The sequence below is a fragment of the Chrysoperla carnea genome, chromosome 1 (genome assembly GCF_905475395.1).
Source record: "Chrysoperla carnea chromosome 1, inChrCarn1.1, whole genome shotgun sequence".
NCBI lineage: Eukaryota > Metazoa > Arthropoda > Insecta > Neuroptera > Chrysopidae > Chrysoperla > Chrysoperla carnea.
The window spans coordinates 42,993,140-43,012,333 of NC_058337.1; the positions used below are offsets into that span (position 1 = coordinate 42,993,140).

At 29.0% G+C, this 19,194-nt stretch overlaps 1 protein-coding gene across 1 annotated transcript; it reads left to right on the forward strand.

Annotated features, from left to right (window-relative positions):
• Window positions 1–6,237: 6,237 nt before the first annotated feature.
• Window positions 6,238–18,938, forward strand: LOC123297315 (transient receptor potential channel pyrexia-like). The gene is made up of 8 exons (XM_044878928.1): window positions 6,238–6,611; window positions 8,143–8,494; window positions 9,308–9,501; window positions 9,826–10,291; window positions 11,887–12,290; window positions 14,208–14,844; window positions 16,462–16,719; window positions 18,062–18,938. The coding sequence occupies exons 1-8, from the start codon at window positions 6,289–6,291 to the stop codon at window positions 18,932–18,934; spliced, it is 3,507 nt and encodes a 1,168-aa protein (XP_044734863.1). The 5' UTR covers window positions 6,238–6,288; the 3' UTR covers window positions 18,935–18,938.
• Window positions 18,939–19,194: the final 256 nt, after the last annotated feature.

Consider the following 19,194-nt stretch of genomic DNA (forward strand, 5'->3'; position numbering starts at 1 on the left):
AATTAATTTAAAACGAAGATACAGTGCCTTTTTAAAAAAATAGTTTTTTGTTTGTTTTGTAAATATAGAATATAATGTGAAACGTAACGGTACGGTTCGAGATAAAGCTAATTGTACGTAAAAACATTTTTGTAAAAATGTAATTTTTTTAGATAGAAATATTCCGGCTGTGTAATTTTTATAATTTTTTTTGTAATTTTGTCTAATTTTTAAAAATATTTTTGTATTGACTGAATTTTGTAAATTGCTCTGTTAAATAAGTAATTTTAAATCCCAAGTTTTTTAATATTTGTATATAAAAAATGAATAAAAAAGTTTTAAACTAGTTAATAATGAAAGAAAAATACTACCCCTGCCAATATATTGAAAATATTACAAAAATATTGTAAATAATCTAAGTAAATATATACATAATTTCAAGAGAAGCAAATGGTAAGAATTTTTGAGTAAAACTCGAAGTCGAAGCAAAAGAAAAAGTTTAAAATTAGTAATAATTAAATAGGTGCTTCCAAAAAAAAAATATTGTACAGATATTATAATTTTTTTAAATTATTTAAATTATTCGAAATTTTAATTACTAAAATAATGCTTTTTTAAAAATCTTACCACACTAGAAAACGAAATTTTTTTCTTTATCAGAATCAAAATTTAGATAAATGTTGAATAAATGTTGAGAATATGACTATGTTTTGAATATTTGATAAAGAAATAAATGATTTAATAATTGAAATAAAATCGAATAAACTAATATTTCCAGTATTTTGAATCCAGTTTGTTGTTTTAAAACAATACATTTACTTGATTTTGCCAAAAGATGCTTAAAAGTATTATATATATCAAGTGAATGTTCAATTATCAAAATAGTATTTATTTCACAGATATTTGTAGACATTTTTTTAAGAAAACATTGTGATTTTTCACAAGATATATTATTTGGGCTTTATAAGCTTTTATTTAGAAGAAAAAATCTTAAAAACTAAACTGATAAATAGATATATTACAAAATGGATAAATACATGATGTTTCCAAGTTGCCATGAGATTTTTTTATACATAATCTTCATATTATAAAGAAAATTATTGTAAACATTTTCTTTTCTCCAATGTCTATATTTCTCCCCAAACTCGTATTGAAAGAGTAATAATATTTTTTGTACAAAATAGTAAAAAAATAAATAATTTGTAAAAAAATAATCGCGGATTGAATAATTTTTGCACTCCCCTTCCATTTTTTTTATATTTCAGTTAATAGTTAACAATAATTGTGTAAAGGTAGGTAAGTATAAGAGGGCTGTTAATTGATAAAAGATGATCATTATTATTAAAATGTTACGTATGTTATTAATTAATTTAATTAACTATTATTTAAATGTAAACATACAAATCTACTTAGGATATTATCACATACGACCTTCATTTACAAAACAAACAAATCTACATTTCTGTGAAACTACTACGGAGTGAACGTGTAAAAGTCTCCTTTAGACAGACCATAAAACAAAAGTATTTTAAAAGAACATAAAATTTTTTGTTGTAGATTTAAATTTTGCAAGGAAAAATTATGTGACACGCTTTCATCGTGATCATTTCTTATCAATTGAGTTGAATTTTAAAGTAAAATTTAATAATTTCCATTCTTCATTTACCCTTTCTTTGACTAAAAACCCTGCTATGAGACAGAAATAAGTTTTTTGCTGTTATATAATGTTATACGTTAATTATGAGTCTTTATTATATTAGTTTTTTTTTCTAAACATGAAAGAAATATTGCATTAATATGTATAAATTTGTGTACTCACTGAGCGAAAGTTGACAAGAAATATCGAACTACAACCAAGTTGCAATCTTCAACAAGTAATTAACAAACCAGAATCGATTATTTAAATTCATTTGTTTCATTCATTTATTTTAATAGTTGCATAACAAAAACTTAATTTCAAAACGTATTCATAACAATATGACACAATGGCAAAGGTAGGTAAGTTTTTTATTGCATCAAATAATAGGTAATCGGAAAAAATAAACCTAAAAATAACCGAAAATATATGCCCGGAGTATTGTTGTAGTTACGAGTTGGTTGGGTTGAGTTTGTCGACTATAGAGGAGTTGGTTGAGCTCTGAAGTTTTAAGTCCTTGCGTTCAAAAATGGGATAACAATTATAGAAATTTTTTTCGATCTATTTTTTCCAGGTCAATTATTTCCTAAATCGGCATCAAAGACCTACAGGCCTGCTGATAACAATTAGTTGTTAGATATTGTTGCGATAAGAACCATATTACAAGCTTTTATTTAACTTGCAATGTCAAATCATGCAAATGAATTTTAAAGCATTTATCCTCAATCATTATATAGCATTTACCCGTTAAATCGGTCGATTGAGAGGAAATTTGGCATATACGTTTAGGTTGGATGGTAATGCATGATCAGCTAAGTGACATCATTCTAAATCCAATATGGAAGACCGCCCAAGATGGCGAACTAGTTATTTTTTTATGCACTCCCATGATATGGGTATCAACTGTAAGGATTTGCTGAGAAGAATAATAAAAATAATATTTTTTTAAGAATTTTATTTGAGGCCCTCCGAATCATCCTTGATATTTTAAATTGAGCACTTCCAGCTTTTACAAATAGTAATATATGACTGACTCATAGAAGTAGTAAATATTTTCTACTTTTTTCTATTTTTTCTACTTACACTGAGTATAAAATAGTGTAGATATGATATGGCATAAAAAGGACACATATTTATAAAGTGATTCATTTTAATATTATCTTCTTAGACTGGCATAGAAAGGAACTGCCAGGGGCTGAGTATTCGAATTTGTATGGAGTGTATTTTTTTATTGTGTCTGTAGTGACTTTCGAAGTATTCTAAACCGTATATCGTTTCCTAAGTGGGTAACACTTTTATCACTATATCAACTACAAGTGTATAAACTCGTACTTTGTTTGAAACTACTGTCAAAAGTATCGAAAAAATTCTAATGCTTTTAATTTTTTGAGAAATTGAACTTAAAAATTTAAAAAATTTAATTTACAAACATAACAAAATTAAAAATCTTTCAAGGAATTTACTGTAAAACTTTTCGAATTATCTTTCATCTTTTCAAAATAACAGAGATATTCTTTTGTATAGGTTCGAAAATAATTTTAACTCAATATGTAATTAAAAATTAGAAAGTTGTTATAATAACTAACCAAAAGCATTTCCTGTAAGAACTTTTTACGCAAAAAATACAGAAAATCGTAAAGTATATGAAGGACAGTAAATCTCACTCTTCCTTACAATTAAGAAATGTTGCTTAAGTCTTCAGGAAAGTGGTTAGATGCTTGCGTATTAATACAGATAATATTTTTATAAGGGAAAAATATCGCACTAGCCCTGTCAGTTTGTTATTAATAGATTTACATTGCAATAGATCAAATAATTGTAGAATATCTACACGATTCTTAAGGTTTCTAAAAATTAGACACAATTTCGAGCGTGGACGTATCCAACTTTTGATCCAAGGTTGAGCAGATCAGGATTTTCCTAGAGAGGGCAAAACAGCAATTTATGTCCTTAGACACAACCATATGTAGGCATAAACACATATCTATCCAGCCTATTAGACGGGTAGTCCAAATCAAACATGTCGCTGTTACCCACACTCACTAAATCAGGAACCTCCCGCCACCATGTTGGATTTCTGTTGATAATCATATATTCTATCTTTGCTCATTTAAAATTCAAAATTTCTGGTTTCTTTTACTTATATAGAGGTATGTCTAGGGTAGCGTGTTCGATTCCCGCCGCCACAACAAAAAGTAATTCAATTAATAGTTATAATGGGCAGGTGTAGTGCATGGTTTATACATGAAGGAGGTGCAATCAGCCTATCAAAATAATTCAGGAGCTGATAAATGAAATTATCAGCGCAGAAGGTGGTAAAACACATGTATGGTACCATAATTTACTCACTTTTAATTTGAAATACTAATACAACTATGGCTTGAATTTTTATACCATGCATATATGAAATATACATAGTATATTAAGTTTAGTCCCAAGTTTGTAACGCTTAAAAATAATGATGCTAGGTAAAAAATTTTGTCATAGCTGTTCATAAAATCACTTAATTAGTCCATTTCCGGTTGTCCGTCCGTCCGTCCGTCCGTCCGTCCGTCTGTGGACACGATAACTCAAAAACGAAAAAAGCTATCGAGCTGAAATTTTTACAGCGTACTCAGGACGTAAAAAGAGAGGTCAAGTTCGTAAATGAGCATTATAGGTCAATTGGGTCTTGGGTCCGTGGGACCCATCTTGCAAACCGTTAGAGATAGAACAAAAGTTTAAATGTAAAAAATGTAAAAAATGTTCCTTATAAAAAAATAAAAAACTTTTGTTTGAAACATTTTTTTGTAAACATCACTGTTTACCCACGAGGGCGTTAATTAGGTGTAAATTTTATAGTATTTGTATGTTGTATGTGTGTTTATTTAAAAGTGATTATCTTTTGTTATTTACGTGACGTCAAAAAAACAAATGACTGCGCATCAACACTGTCTATACATATTATACATACTGTCTATACATGTGTTATGTGATAAAGAAATCAACACTGACTATGCATGGTATTTTAACAATTAACTCAGTCAATTGTTTGTTTCACTTGTTTATTTTAATTTGTTTGCCATTTAATGTAATACAACAATGCGAGTGCGTAATAAATGGCGTACCACTGTTGCTTGAATTTGAAACAAATTTAAAAATGAATCATTGATGGAAACGACTATTAGATCCAATTTTCCTTATTTTAAAAAATCAACGAGAAATCGTTTAGGCATTTCTCGAACTATTTACTCGTGAATGAAACTTACAGGAATGGGCTAGAATTATTATTTGGAGGAAGCAATTAATATAAATGATAATTTGAGCCTAAAAACCTCAAACTCGGTACATAGTTTCAGTTTGGTCATAATTCCAGACGATTTTTTCATTTTTTCCCTAGGCCGTTTTTTAAGGGTACTTCCCTCTAGGCCAAAACAGGATTTTTGGGGCTTTTCTCAAAAACGGCTCTAACGATTTCGATTAAACTGGGCACAAAGCTAGACTTTAAGGTGTTCCTAGGATTGGTATAAGCCACATCTCCGAGAAAATTCGAGAAGGCCACACCCTATAGGGAAAACATTTCAAAATACAGGAAAATGGGATTTTCTAGAGAGAGGCTGAGGGGGCAGCAGTGAAACTTCGTATCAGGGTTTATATCAACAAGGTCCTATGTTTAATATAACTACCCTCTGGGACCCCTTCCCCTGGAGCCGTGGAGCTGGAGGGAATGAAATCGTCAATTGTGGTCAAATCAACTCTACCCAAAATAGATAAAATATTATTTAAAATGTCTTTTTAGTAACTTTTGTAACTTGGTAATCTCTGCTTAACCTCACCCTTACCAAACTACATATTTCTAAATATTATATTAAATCCAAAAAATACCTAAGCCTGTTCCTCATTACTTTTTAAATAATTTTTACAATTGGCTGCTTTCAATAAAAATATTACAAGAATAATATATCAATTTTATAATATAATAAAGTCTTGTCCGATATTTAGGACCATTTATTAGAATTGTCCAGAGAGTACATTTGTTTTTAATATAGTACTGTATGTGTGTGTTAATTGTTAACACCACAGTGTTTTTATACCATATCATCAAAAGGTCGTAAAAGTAACATACGCTCACAGGTGTTTAGATATTCAATCTAGACTACATCAACATAAATATATATTTTTCAAAAAATAATATATAACAATTTATTACTAAAAAACTATTTATGTCAAAATTTTACAATCGAAAATAATAAATTGACGATAATTATCATTAAGCACCGTATTCTACTTTCAGGGTCAAAAAATTATATCGCGCCTATGTATAAATAGATAGATCTACAAAACCACCCAGTCAAAGTACTGTACTTTAATAATTACATACATATAAATAAGAGATTATCACATTATTACCGTATTAATCACAAATGTAAATAAATTAAATATATTTTTTCCCAGTATGCCTAGGTACTCGACAAAACACTTAAGTAGCAAATATAATTTTAATGTACAAATAAATAGTTTATCAGCAATAAAATAAATTATATTGATAATCAGAGAAATTTTTTTAGATAGGCATTCAAGACCTACGCTTTTAACTAATTTATATTTTAAATTGATAATAATAATTAATGCAATTTAAAATTGATCATAACAAAACCTAAATAGTTTTATTTGTTAGTTTTTATTGTTTTGTGATGGCCTCCAAAAAAATGGATTATTTGGCCGTGCCAATTGATGAACCAGAAAAAATGGAAGAACAACAAAGACCAGTAACGCCTCGTTTATTAAGTAAATTAAAACGACCACGTTCAATAAAACTAATGCAAAATGAAAAGAATTTGTTAAGTTTACCGATCAAAAAAGATATATATTCACCAACAATACAACAACCACCAGGAACTGGTTTATCAAATTCTTCAACAAATAAATATTGGCATCGTACAGAAAATAAACAAACGCGTTTAAATACACATTTATTACGAAGTGTAGAAAATGGAAAACTTGATTTGGTTTTAAAGTAAGTAGAAAACACCAAAAATATATTTTGTGCTTTAATTGTCTTTTATTTTAAATAAATTATCAGCGGTTAAGTTAAGTTTAAATTATGGTATTAATCGTGTTTAGATGGAAGTTTTACATTTGTTGTATCATCTAGTGATACAATATCAACGTGAGTAATGTTAATATACAGGTGATTTTTTTTAAAGTTGCCAGCTAATTCTTTCAAAAACGGATTAGAATGCCAAAAAATGGTAAAATACGGATCTTCTTATTTTCAGGAGGAATTTAAAAAAATGTACTATCTTTTTCTGCCTCAAAAAATCAAGTTTGTATTAAAAAACAAAAATTTTTCCTGGACCACAATTTTTGGTACCTTATTTTATGGTTTTTAACCATCAAGTGTAGACGTGGAGTTTCATAGGCTACTCGATGTTATCGTTTTCTTAGTTTTACCTAATTAACCAGACTCCCCGCGATTGAGCGACTCAGTATAGTTTTCGTTTCAGTTGTAAAACTTACTATGAGAGAAGAGGTTGTGTCTTCCAATGAATATCACGTAAACAATGACCGCCAAATATTAACCGGTGCCTGTCAAGCTACACGTCCATGATATATTTTATAAGATTCATTATGTTTGTTTCAAATTTTGTAATACAAAATCTCAAAAAACAATAAAGCCGGTAGTTCTAAATCAAAATGCTCATCTACGAGTTTTGTTCCGGGCCCTTTGGCTGTTTATTACCCAAAAATGTAACCTAAGTAGATTTAAACTGAAAGGGGCCATAATTTTTCTTCTTTATAATTTCTATAATTTTTGATATAAAAGTTGATTATGCAAGCACGTTATTTTATTGCTAAATCCCATAACTTTAATAATCAATCAGTTTTAAAGCGATTTTATATTAAATTCCCAAAAAAAATGTGTGTGCATGTAGGAGCCTGTGAATGACGTCCACAATTAAAGGTTAAGGCTAAAAAACTGTAGAGATAGTAGGGGGGAAAAAATTTTTTTGGCAAAAATTATTATTTTTAAATAAAAAACTATCAAAAAAATATTATTTACAATAGTTGACAAATAACCATTTACATACAAAAAGGATGAAGCTTCATTTAAAAATTAAATTGACCCTTTTTTGAAAAAAAATAAGACGAAATGTTTTTTCCTTTTTTTTTAATTTTCCATTCCGTTTTCGAAATACGGACGGACGGATAAATATGGTGGAAACTTTTTAAAAATAATCCTATATAATAGGTATGATGTGTCCACGGATGTATGAACAAGAGAAAAATTTTTGTTATTATCACTTTACGTGGTATATATTTTGTTAAAAACAAACCGTATTTATCAAGGAAATAAAATGCAGTAAATATAAGAATGTGCTAACTTAGATCATAAATTAATAACATAACACCATTATTTCTACACTCAATGTAGGAATGAAAAATAATAAACTATCGGTTCATTTACTTGAAATAATATCGAATCAATATAATTTCAAACCATTGTTTCAGAATTAATTTAATAAATAATGATAAAACTTTTTTAGATATTTATCACTAGGAGCGAATCCAAATACAATATGTCGATCAAATCATCTATCAGCAATTAATTTAGCTGCATTGTTAGGATTTAAGGATATAATGATTGAATTATTAAATCGTGGAGCTTGTATTGATTTTGAAGATAAATATGGCCAAAATATATTACATTATTTGGCATTTGCCGAAAATTTAGAATGTATGCAAGAAATTATAAGTTATGCAAAACAAACAAAAACTTACATTAAAAATATTTTGACAACAATTATAAATAAACGAGCTGATGAAAGTGAACCATTGAGCGTGCCAAAAATTTTTCTCGATAATTTAGAGCACAATTGTGATCAAATTAACAATTTTGTAAGTAAACATCCACAAATAATAATAGAATTTTTTATTTTTAAAATCTTCTAACAAAATTAAATAAAAAATAAATAAAATAAATAAATAAAGTGGGTGGGTAATCAAGTAATCTTTTGAGTAGTTAGATCTGGTTATTAGATCAGTTAAAAAAAAAATTGAGCTAATTTAACGATTTTATATGCAATTTTGCTGACAAACCCTAAAATTCAGTACGAAAGATTTTATTTCGGAGCAATTTCGGAGATATTTCGAAAAGTATTTATTTAATCGTAAAAAAAAACGGTTATTTATCTTTTTAGTCCTAATTACCATAAATAATAATCCAAGGACACAGAAAAACTGGTTGATTAAGCGGATGAACGCAAAGTTTCTGTGGTACTAATCCAATAAATTGCTCCGAAATATGACCCATCATAAACGATTCTACTCGATATTTCAGAAACTAATAGTTTAATTGTTAGAGAATCCAATTTTTTTATTTTCTGGGTTAAAATTAATATAGAAAATTATTTCCATCTAAATTGGAGACAAAAAAGTTTTTTTAGACTTTTTGCAATTTTCCCAAAGAGTAAGCTTGAAAAATAAATAAAATCACAAAAAAAATCGAAAATTTTTGAAAATATCTTTATAAAATAATTTCGATTCAAAAAATAAAAAATCATATTCATTTATCGATTGGGTGAGTATTTTTTGAGATACCTCCTGCAACCCTGTACAAAAAACTTTTATTTTTAAGCGATTTTGAGGACATTTCAAAAAATAGTTAGCTAATCGTCAAATCAGCAACATTTATTTAAATACTTATTTTAGATCCCAATTTTCGAACGTGGAAGTACTCCTCTCCATATAGCCAGCCAACAAGCAAATGTCGACATTTGTTATCTCTTAATTGAGAATGGAGCAAATATTGATATTGAAGATGATCGAGGTTGTTTACCAATGAACGTTGTCGGAGAAGCTTTTCTAAATACAGGCGATGATGATTTACAAACCGAGTTAACCTGGTAAAATAAACCTTAATATTTATTGTTTTAACAGGAAAAATTAAAAAATTTTTACGAAAATTTCTTTGGGCTATACTTTTATCACAAATAGATTTTATCAATGTAGCGACCTTCTTTCCTCTTCTAATAAAAATTCGTAGGCCAACCAGTATAAATTCATCATACAAACCTAAGATCCGCTCCTATTAATCCAACCTTCGAATTAAAAAAAATACGCAATAATGCCATAGACCTGTATACAATATCGGACACTTGATTAAAATTTCCGAGGAGTGTTATATAGACTTTATCCACTAATCGTAAAATAACAATAATTATTATTAGTTTTTTAGATTCGCTAAAATTATTTATAAATTACGATGCAACATTTACGGATTCAGACAAATGTTATATGAATAATCCAACACCGTTGCACACTGCCATTGAGTTGGAGCATTTAGAATCAGTTATACTGTTATTAAATAAGGGCGCAAATCCGGCTGCATTGAATAGCGATGGTGAAACTGCAATGCATTTAGCAATTACCAAACATAATGAGGAGATATTAAAAGCACTTACTGACAAATGGATTCAAACACATGACACGATTAATATTAAAAATAATTCAGGATATACTCCATTTCAAGTTGCGGTTGACTTGCAATGGATACCTGGTATTTATATACTATTAGAGGCTGGTGCAAATGTGACTGAAACTGCTCATAATGGTGATTCAGCATTACATATTGCAGCTGCGTCTGGTAATTTAGATCTTGTTATGGAATTATTGGATATACCAGAAACTAATCAAGTAATTATAAAAATTTTATTCGACACTTTTGTTAAGTATTATTTCAAAACAGATCATGGTGGATTATCAATTTGAGTGTTGTAGGAAACATACTACAGTAAGAAATAAAGGCGGAAAAAAGTCGAAAGGTTGCAATTCTTATATGTAACAATATGACTTTTTATGGGGCTCAAAATGTTCGTATGAGTGTGCAGAACATAGTCATATTGATTAGAAAGTATACTTTTACTACGAGCACGCGCGCGCGCTTAGAATTTCGCCCAAGCTGATTCTGCTGAAAAATCATGAAATTTGAGAAAACAACTATTGGATCTGATATTTTAGAGTATTCTAACCATTTTTAGGCTAAAATATTGTCATCAACAAAATTGATAATTATATGATAATAAATTTTAAAAAAAAAATTTGCAGATGGATTCGAACTCTTAGCTGATGGCGGCTATCTCATAACATTGCAACATCATTTATAACTTTTTCGGTTTTATCCAAGGTTTAGCAACCGAATTTGTATACTTAAATAATATAATATTAAAATTACAGATATGCTAAAATACTTTTAAAATGTAGGATTTTTAAGTGTACAGGTATAGACTGCGCATATGATTGGCTAGGTTAGGTTATATTGGCTGTCCACGAAGAACACACTTAGGCTATAGAGCCCATTGTGATACCATATATGTGTTTTACCACCTTTCCGCTGATAATTTCATTTATCAGCTCCTCAATTTCAGAGGCTGAGAGCACCTCCTTCATGCATATACCATGCACTACACCAGCCCACCACAACAATTATTTAAATTAAATTTGTTGCGACCGCGGGAATCGACCCCGCTACCCTATGCATACCGCGGACGAAATTGGTTACGCCTTAACCAACTGAGCTAATATGGCGACATATGATAAAATAAGCTGACCTAAAATTCTCTCTCGAAAACGTTGCTAGCTCCGATACTAGTACGTTATGAAAAACAATTTTATCTTCATACTTGTCAGGTAGCCATGAACAGAAATAAGTAGGCAAGCCTACCTATCAGTTAAAACTAAAATTCTTTGGTTATCAAATGGGTGAAGATTAATTAAAATTAATTGAACTCGTTGCGCAGTAAATTATTTCCAAATTAGTAATACTTTGGAAAGAATGATAATATAGTAGCGAAGATATAACAGAACGGTAAAATTTTGATAGGGCTATCCACATGTGCAGGTATTTTAACGCTTTTTCGGTGGCCATGGTTCACTACTTTTAGAACCTTGACTATAAATTAAAATAGGTATAAAGGTTTTAAACGCTATACGCTTCTCTTTTGCTAGGACGATCTTTAAAGCGTGTCCTTTGTGTTATTCTAACTTTTAGAAGCCAATAAATATTTATACTATTTTGATAAGAACCATTTTCAGCTTCACTCAAAGTTCATCACTTCTACCTCTGTTGCTTCCTCTAATTTGCTTAGGAACTATATTCCATTATGACGAAGCGTTTGTTTTTCAACGAAGAAGAGTTAAATCTCAAATGGCCTCCTTATTATATTTTTTACAATACTTCGGCGATTGTTCTTACAAAATGTTTCCAATATTTTGACAGTTTTAATTAACAGGTACTGGAGTTACGCAATGAAGTTGAAGAAACTCCATTATTTTGTGCTGTTAAAAGTGGTAATAAAGAAATTGTAAAAGCATTATTAAACGCTGGTGCGGATATATTTACTGAATTATCCCATCACCGCACATTATTGCATCGAACAGTTGAATATGGTTACAGTGATATTTTAAAAGAGTTAGTAACAACGGTTTTGGGTAAAGGTAAAAAACAATGGTTGGAAAAACGTGATACATTATTATCCTCAGGTCGAACTGCTCTACATATCGGTGCAAGTCGAAATGAATATGATTGTGTTGAAATACTTCTAGAGAGTGGTTGTAATGTTTACACAAAAACGACTGAAAGTCCTTTTAACAGTTCTACAGCGTTGCATTTAGCCTGCCAAAATGGCCAATATAGGTTTGTACTAATAATAATCTAACTTTCGTTACTATGCCGTTATTTAGGGGAGAGTAGCCATAATCGTGTTCCTTAACTTTAAAGAGCAAGTGCATCAATTTGATTTACTTTTTTTAATTTTTTTTGTTAAAGTGTATTGATTTCTCGATCAAAATTTTCGTTTATTAATAATAAAATAAAATTAATAATATACAGTAAATCGCATTTTAATCGTTTATTTTATTAAAATTAATAAAAACACTAAGTAGGTAAACATAATTTCAAAACTTGTGTGTTTATTATAGAATTTTAAATGTAAGTTATCAACAACTCTGTATTGGTACCATTTAGGAACCTTTAACAAAATTATAATAATGATCTTATCAAATAGTAAAATGATCGTAGTTTTATAAAAAAGGTAAATAAAAATAGTATACGAAACTTATCTGATTTTTAAACGCCTTTATTTTTTACATTTAGCCGCCATATAAAACTGCAATTTTTTTTACTAAATTACCGATTTATAATTTAGTTTATGAATCTGTTAGTTGTTTATGAAGCTGTTAGATTTATCATAAGAACTACCAATTATGAGAAAATCGCCCAGTATGAATTAAGCGCCGCTGGTACGAAATAGGCTACTCTCCCCTATAAGCCACAAAATCACAAAGGTTATAAATTCTATGTTCGGAATTTCTGAAAAACATTTTTTTAATGAAAACCAATTTTTATTATTTACAAATTAATCTTTCAATATCTAAGCGGGGGAAACTGAAAATTAAAATTATGTAAACTAAAGAAATTTATGTCAAACAAGTCATGAAAAAACATTATTTCGCGAACGCTTGTAAAATAATATGTAAGAGTAATAACTAAAAATTTATAAACATTAAAAATGATTTATTTCTAATTAACTTCCATGTATAGAAAGTTATTGTAATGAGTCCGATTTTCGAAATCGTAATTTTCAACATATCTTATGTTTCATAGATAGGACGAAGCTTTAACACCAATTTAGAGAAGAAGTATGTGTATGTGTGTGTGTGCGTGTGCACGTACGTACGTTCGTGATTAAAGTACGTGGTACGTACGTACGTACGTGACCAAGAACATTATACAAAACCAAACCAACCTCTAAAATTTTCCACATTATCAACAAAACATCCCGTACTTTAATTATTAGTTATTATTACCCGCTAGCGTTTTTATTGCACTGCGCAGAATCTTAGTATGTTTAATTATGTTTGCGTTCCCGGAAATTATGCGTAAAACAAATTTTCTACTGTAAATATTCTAACAAAATAAAATTATTTTGGGGGTCTTTGGTAGCTAGGCGCCTTTAATTAGAGAACTCTGGGGACTTTGAAGTTGGACTGAAGCACAATTTTTTCTCATTTAGATCCACCCCTGCCAACAAGAAATAAATAAAATACTGCCCAGATTTTGTTATTTATTTTAGGATGTAATTTTTATTAAACGTCCATAAAAACATTTTCAATAAACTACAAAATAGGTCAATAAACTAGAACCTGTGTCAATAAGTCACAGTCAATAAACTAGAATTAAGAAAGAGGTACACCAACTACTACTTTCTTTATCGATTTGGACGAAAGCTATAATAAAAATTAAATTTAGCTGCGGGTTTAGGCTTAGATACGTGACACCAAATAAATTGGAGTATTATAATATTTTATGGAAAAAATCAAAAACTAGCCTAGAAATTATTCAACTGAAATAAAATTGAAATTCATAAATTTGCTTTAACGAAATAATGTTTGCACGCAATTATTTAACATAAATTGGACGTGAATGTGCTTAAGACCAACTTGATCTTAATCCAACCCTACAAAAACTGTAGCATAAAGGATTGTTTCAACTATAGTTATAAAAAAATTCCTAACAATTATGGCTTTATTAAAAAATTATTAACAATTTAAGGATAGTTGAACTCTTGCTACAATACAAACTCGACATAATTCACGACAAAGATGGATCAAACTGGAATGCATTACATTTAGCTGCTACCAATGGCCATCGTAAATGTGTAAAAATCTTATTACAAAATGGGGCTGATTTATCTGAAACAGCATATATTTTCGGGATGAATCATCGCTGTGTTAGTTTATCAGCTTTCGAAATGGTGCTGTATAATATATCACGTCCAACTGAATTTATGGAAGAAGTGTTTAATTCATGTGTAACAAAAAATGAATTTAGTGTAAACGATCCTAATTGTTTGATTCAAGTCGACCACTCAATTTTAATGCCAAGTGGTAAGCCCAAAGAAGTAATGAAAGTATTAAAAACAATAATGAATACAGGCAATCGTTTTGGACAAAAACGGCTATTGTTGCATCCAGTGGTAGAAAGTTACTTGAATATTAAATGGAGAGCATTATGTTTATTTTTTTATCTAATATTTTTTATGTATATAGTGTATGTCGTAGCATTAACGTCGATCGCATTAACATTATTCTTTTTGAACGAGTATGAAAATAAACAGTACTTTCATGAGCAAGTAATACACATTTCTTGCTATGTGGTACTTGTCGTTTTGGTGGTTATCATTATAATGGTAATTATTTGTTTTTGAAGCAATGGCTGCGTCCAACCGAAGTGAGCCATATTGAGCGGAAAGATAGTACTGATACCTTTTGCATCTAAAAGAAAAAATATATTATCAAATATAGCGCTCACCTCAGCTGAAAGCAGTCATTATTTACTAGTACCCAATTCGTTTATAACTGATGCAGCTGTATATTTCATTATATATTTTTTAATTTTTCACACAAATATTTTATAATTAATCTAATAACATTGTCTATATTTTCAAATAAATAATATTATTATATAAAACTATCATTGTGTGAAAACTCATATTAATAATGCAATGGGTGATATAGAATAGGGAATATTCATGAAATTTAAATTTGGTTCAAATATTTTTCTTCCGTAACTTTAATGACTAGACATTTCATCTAATCCATTATTTTAGTAATTAATATCTTTTTAATTACTTAAAATTAATTAATAAGAGTACAAATTCAATGAGGGCATTTAAAAATTTCTAAAACGGAAATTCAAATTTTTATACGGACGTGACATCAAAATACGGGCTTGTCAAATTTGTTGACATACTGTATGTTATTAATTACTTACATTTTAATTGGTATTTCAGTAAATTATACTATTCTATGGCTTTTTATTAGAAAACTTAATAATAATGTGAGTAAATTCTATGTTGTAAATTCATTTTTTTAAAGTGTAAATTATACATTGAACTGTCAAAATTTGACAGTTCACGTACTTATACGCCATCAAGAGAGAGCGCCAAAAAACTGCGTTTAAATATCTCAAAATAGACCTTTTTCATGAAAAAAAAGAAATGCTTTTTCTTAATTTTTTATGAAAATATAAGTGGAGTAGAGCCTGTAACTCGAAAATTACGCATTTTTATCAATAAAGCGCTATGAAAAAAATTGTAAAAAAGTCGATTTTTTTTTTCTTCCACCGCACACGTGATCTGTTACGTCAATCCGACAAGCAATGACCATAAAACAGTGTCAACAGGCGTATTAATATATCATTATTATCAAGTTTAAATTGCGTCATACCAACTTTCGTGTAACTTCGTGTGTTTCCGGATCGTTTTCGTCAATTTGAATTTGAATGGTTTTCATTGTCTGTTTTCTCGGTCATATGGCTCCAAAAAAATCGGGGGAAAAAATTAGCCGACTCATCAAGACATTTACTTTCATTTAAAAAAAAAAAAAAAAAAAAAATGTGAAAAAGGTCTATTATAATGTATTTTAAATATTTTACACTTATATACAGCATTTTTAAACAGAATTGATATTTTTTACTTTGTTATAACGGTGTAAACTATGAATTAAAAATATAAAAAAAATGCATGAATATTCCGTACTATGGGAGAGTAAATAGAAGGGAGAGAATTTGTTATTAGATTATTTCATACGTTTGTAAATACGAATCTATAAAGTAAATAACTCAAAAACTACTATACAATGAAATCTAAGTAAAGATGGTAAAACTATCTTTACCATTTGCGAATGAGTTAAATTCACATAACCGTTAAACTGCTAACTCTCAAAACTTTTTAATTTTTAATTTCTATCATTAGAATAATAAAGAATGCTTTTCTGTTTCATTTACCTACCTCTTAATTTTCTAGGATATTTTACATGCAATTCAAAACATAAAAAAATATTTGACGACATTAGAAACATGGCTTAAATGGGTATCATTTGTCTTGACTGCAATAGTAGTAGCGGTTGAATTCTGTCAATTACCACGTGAAGATTGGTTACGGCATGTCACCGCAATTGCTATTTTATTAGTATGGATAGAATTAATGTTCTTATTTTCACGTTTCCCTAGTTGGGGATACTATGTACTTATGTTTTTCAAAGTGGCGAAAAATGTACTGAAGGTTAGTACTAATTATTATTATAGGCTATTGCTATCTGTTTGTTTAATGGATAAACTTAAAAATTCCTTAACTGATTTTTAAAAATTCTTTCACCCATATATAGATAGGAAGCTGCATTATCAGAGATTAATTAACATGGACTATATTATATATTCTGTAATATTATTTTTTATTAAAAGATAACAGTCCAGAACCAAAAAATTAAAACCCATGAAAATGCAAACAAAAGGGAGAGGAAAGGGAAAGTAAAGGCAAGGAAAGTGAAAGCTATGACGCGACAGTCTTTGTTTTTACCGTTGAAATTTCCCAACGAAGCGAGTGGGTAATTACTAGTATAATATAATGCCTTTTGAAGCTTCCTCTACCCGAAAATCGATTTGTATTTACTTTTGTTTCACCTCATGTAATGTTTTTTAGCATAAATATTTCAATAACAATTTAGGACATTACTTCTCAAATACAACATAACCGGCGAAATTAGTTATTTTAGTATCGAGATTTTATGTTAACGTTTCTCAACGTAATTTCAATCTCTATGTTATAAAAAACTTAAAATTATAGAACATATAAATATTTTATTTATTTAAAACTCTAGTTCGTAAGTCAATTAGTAGAAATTCCCTGTTTTGTCATTTAATTATATGTTATAAGATAATGTTTACACCCTCCCCGCCATTTCCTATCTAAATCAGAAAATATCAGCTCAGTATTTCCATCAGAGTCGCGAATATATGTTGTAATAGGGCTTTTCAACAATTAGCTATTGTTCCGGACAGTTGTCCAAAACTAATCAACTAAAAAAAAACTAATTTATTTTACCTTTATTAAACTGCGCTTTTTGACAAAGATAGAAGGTATGTCTTTACTTGATAGACATCTGTCCGAAACTAAAAAGAATCATTTTTAAATAAAAAGCCCTATTAAATACTGGGCTATTTGTTGATACAAACTTTAAATTTTGGATCTTTTAATTTTTTACATGTAAGCACTAGGGGTACTTTTACCAACAGTGCTGTCTCTATATTTCAAGTACGATTTTAATAATAAATAATTAAATCATTTGTCGCAAAATTTTTTTTTGAGTAATACTCCAAGTGGATTTTTGTGAATAAGTAAAAAGGTATAAGTGGAACGAAGCGATAAAGTATTATTTATTAATAATAACGGAAATTCTGATTGATCTTATTCAAAAATTCGATAACACAGTCTAGGTAACTCTTGCACGATGAATTTTTGTCATTACGCTTGGAATTTTATATTGTTTTAATTGCCATAAAATGTTTACGCTGGTTTATTGCATAAAAAATCATTCGGAACAATAATAATTGAAATTTTATTTCAGGTAATTTTAACATTCAATTTTTTAATAATTGGATTTGCATTCGCCTTTCTAATCGAATTTCGAACGGTACCACCATTTTCAAATCCGATCGAAGCACTTTTAAAAACAATTGTCATGATGACATCTGAATACGACTATTCTGATTTATTCGAATCAATGAGCCAAGACGTTACATTGACACCTACATTGATAATTGGTCGAATTGTCTTTATGGCATTCATAATTTTAGTTTCAATTGTTTTAATGAATCTCATGGTTGGTTTAGCTGTTAGCGATATCACTGTATTAGAAATTAAAGGACAAATGCAACGATTAGAAAAACAAGTTGAATTTTTAAGCGCTTTAAGTTTTTTGGTACGATTTAAAGATGACAATAATTCCTTGTTTCGAAAAGAATTAAATAATTGGGTGCCAATTCAAAACAAATCATTGTTATTTTATCCTGGAAAATTTGCAACAAATTCGTTCACTGATGTGATACCCTTAGAAATATTAGAAAGTTTAACTGACATTGCTGAAAAAACTGAACAAGAAGATGAAATCACAATTAATATGCTCTCTGAAAAGCTTGATGAATATATTACGGAAATCAAAGGTAAACTGGATCAATTGGAAAAAAAACGTGATGATTATATACAAAAAAGACTAAAAGAAAAGGGAGATAAACCAAAAAAAAAGTTACTTAATTACTTGCAAAGTATTATGAAACGAAATGAGGGTAATGCTATACAAAATAGATCGTCGGCTATGCAAAGTACAGAAAATTTGTATGAGCAAATGAAACATCCAGCGCCTGTATGTGTCACAAATGCACAACGTTTAGATAACATTGAGGAATTGCTCAAGAATATATCCAATAAAAATAATTTATAAACTGTTTTAATTTTTTTCTTAAATGACCATTTCCTTTCATGCCAAGTGCAGACATAAAATAAACAAATAAAATACTGCAATCACAATCTCGAAGTGAAAAACCTTGAAAAGAACAAGTTCAAGTCAATGCATCTTATGCATTTATACCGTTCCAAATTCAAACCATCTAAATTAATCAGACTTTGACTCTAATAAAGTTTGAGAATAATATTTGCAGTTAAAAGCAAAGTGGCTGACATCTGGTTTTATGATCCGTAACT